Source organism: Triticum aestivum, chromosome 6A, assembly GCF_018294505.1.
Source record: "Triticum aestivum cultivar Chinese Spring chromosome 6A, IWGSC CS RefSeq v2.1, whole genome shotgun sequence".
NCBI classification, from domain to species: domain Eukaryota; kingdom Viridiplantae; phylum Streptophyta; class Magnoliopsida; order Poales; family Poaceae; genus Triticum; species Triticum aestivum.
The window spans coordinates 575,889,001-575,891,463 of NC_057809.1; the positions used below are offsets into that span (position 1 = coordinate 575,889,001).

The 2,463-nt window shown below is 47.3% G+C and overlaps 1 protein-coding gene across 1 annotated transcript; it reads right to left on the reverse strand.

Moving 5' to 3' along the window:
* Positions 1 to 305: 305 nt before the first annotated feature.
* LOC123131102 (protein PHLOEM PROTEIN 2-LIKE A10) lies at positions 306 to 1,763 on the reverse strand. The gene has a single exon (XM_044550860.1). It carries the CDS (start codon positions 1,584 to 1,586, stop codon positions 567 to 569), a length of 1,020 nt encoding a protein of 339 aa, XP_044406795.1. The 5' UTR covers positions 1,587 to 1,763; the 3' UTR covers positions 306 to 566.
* Between the last annotated feature and the right edge of the window lie 700 nt (positions 1,764 to 2,463).

Below are 2,463 nucleotides of genomic sequence, written 5' to 3' on the forward strand. Positions count from 1 at the left end.
GTTTAGTTATCGCAGTGCATATGTTTTCATGCTATTTACACATAAAAATATCATGGGAGGGGGGTATAGTACCGTGCTATTTATCAGGGGTATATCCAGGCACAAATCTCTGATCAATTCATATTTGCTTTTCCACAAATCATGGCAAAAAGGGAATAGAAAACATAAGTGGACAAGTTTCCTGCTATTGTTGCCTGAAATAGCTTATCCACACACAGAGAGCTGATGCTGAAGAACATCACTAGTCAGCATCAATAAGATACTAACACCTACTTCCTTCAGAAAAGACGGCGAAGACACTAGGATACAACACCATAATACATATGAAACCTTACACTAAAGTTGCAAAATTATCCATTCGTGGCCTATATACTCCCTATCAGACTATCACAAACAACAAACCAACAACTACAAATCCAACAGATTTCTGCTTCCAAATACTAGTCAACAGCACAGAAAAAGGCTAGCAGTAGCAAACGATCAATTTGCAATCTACATACTTTACTTTCCAACTACAATCAGGATAACTGGAACAATGTCACCTTGAAGTCCACACCAGGCTATGCCTAGGCCGGCAACGGGAACCTCATTCCAACCGAAATGTGCATGCACATTGTGAGGCATAAGGTGAAGATGGCCATGGACTTGGCGCTCAGGTACTTGACGGCGACGAGACCCCTTTCGGTGATTTCGTCACGGGCAACGACAATGCTCTTTCGTGCACCAGCGGACACCCGCTGAGTCGAGAACTCGAGGAATGACCGGACCATCCCTGCGGTGACCCTGCCCGTGACATCCAGCACAAACCTCCGGTTGCTTGGCATGGCCAATGTGGTCGATACTCTCTCCATTACACAGCTAGGACCTGAATTGCAGACCTCTTGCACCACTGCTGCTTCAGCTCGAGAAATGGAGGCCTCCTTTGTGACCTGCCGTGAGGTCCTGACAAACGTCTCGACGGCGCCGTTGCAGACGGACACGAGCAGGTCCTTGAGCTTGGCGTCGTGCTTGGGGTCAGTGACGCCTGCGAGCACCTGGTCGGAGGTGCGCACGGCCGCGGTCCTGTCGAGGTAGGCGGCGACGGCGGTGCTGACGAACACCCGGACGAGCTCCGCAGCGGCCTCCTTGCCCCTGTCGCTGCACAGCGCGGCGAGCCAGTCCGGCTGGCCAGGGGCGCGGGGCCGGGCCTCGGGATCACGGCAGGAGAGCACGAGGTTCCTGGCGAAGCTCCCGAGGACGGCGGAGGCGAACCCGGCGCCGTCGGGGGAGAGGAGGCGGTCCAAGATCCGGTCGTGCAGCGGCGGGGAGGGAGGATCCGGGCCCCGGGCGGCCCGGTGGGAGGAGAAGGCGCGAAGGGCCCCCGAGGCGAGCGACTCGGAGAGGGCGGAGGCGGCGGAGGAGACGTGGTCGGAGGCGGCGAGCTTGGAGAGGACGAGTGCGGGGAAGGAGGGGAAGAACCGAAAAAAGTGGATCATGCTGCGATGCCGATCGAAGGGACACCGAGTGGTGTGGCAGTTTTGCAATCGGGCACAGGGTTGCCAAATACATATTTTAAAAACAAATAAACAATTTCTAGTGCAGACCATACATATAAAGAAACATACATAGAATGCTTGTATATAGGAAAGAGAGAAACATATCTTTTCTGAATCATTACTTTTCTTAAAACATGAGCTCGATCTGGTAAAGATATAGGAAAGACCACGTAAAGCTAGACCAGGAGCTCGATCTGGCTGACTGAATCCACAGAGAATGTAAACTGAGCGCTCTGATTTCGCGTTGCTGCAGGCGGACGGCATGCGTGACATGGTGAGCCGAACGTGCGCTGGGTTGGTTTGGCTGGTCAACATGCATATATATGCAAAATACACTTCTGCTTCGGTATACCTCCAGATTAGCCCATACCTCTTCATAAGTAGGGGCATGATAGCCATTCTTTATAAACTCTTCATTGCTGCAGGTTTCGAACCTAGGCCCTTCAACAATTAGCACAGCCGCAATAACCAGCTAGGCCACCGGACCTCAAGTGCTACATAAGTTTTTTTATACTTAAAATACAACACTGGAAAAGCGCAACATTTTCTGGTTGTTTTTTTTTTCTTTTTTTGTTTCTTAAATGTGTGAAGTTCTTATAATTCGTGATTTTTTTTAATCGAAAATGACGAAAAAGTTTCAAATTCTTGAATTTTTCTTTCAAATCAGTGAACTTTGTCCCCCAAAATTGATCAGTTTTCCTCACAAATTCGTGAACTATTTCGCAAGTTGGCAATTTGTTTTTGAAAATTGTTGGTCTTTTTTATAAATTGATGGACTTTGTTTCTAAATCAATGGATTTTTTTAAAATTTTGTTAATTTTTTTTCCAAATCAATGAACTTAATTTGAATTATTGATGAAATTTTTCGAAATCACTAAAAGAAAAGAAAAACAAAATAATATAGAAACTCATGTAAAAACTGAAGAAA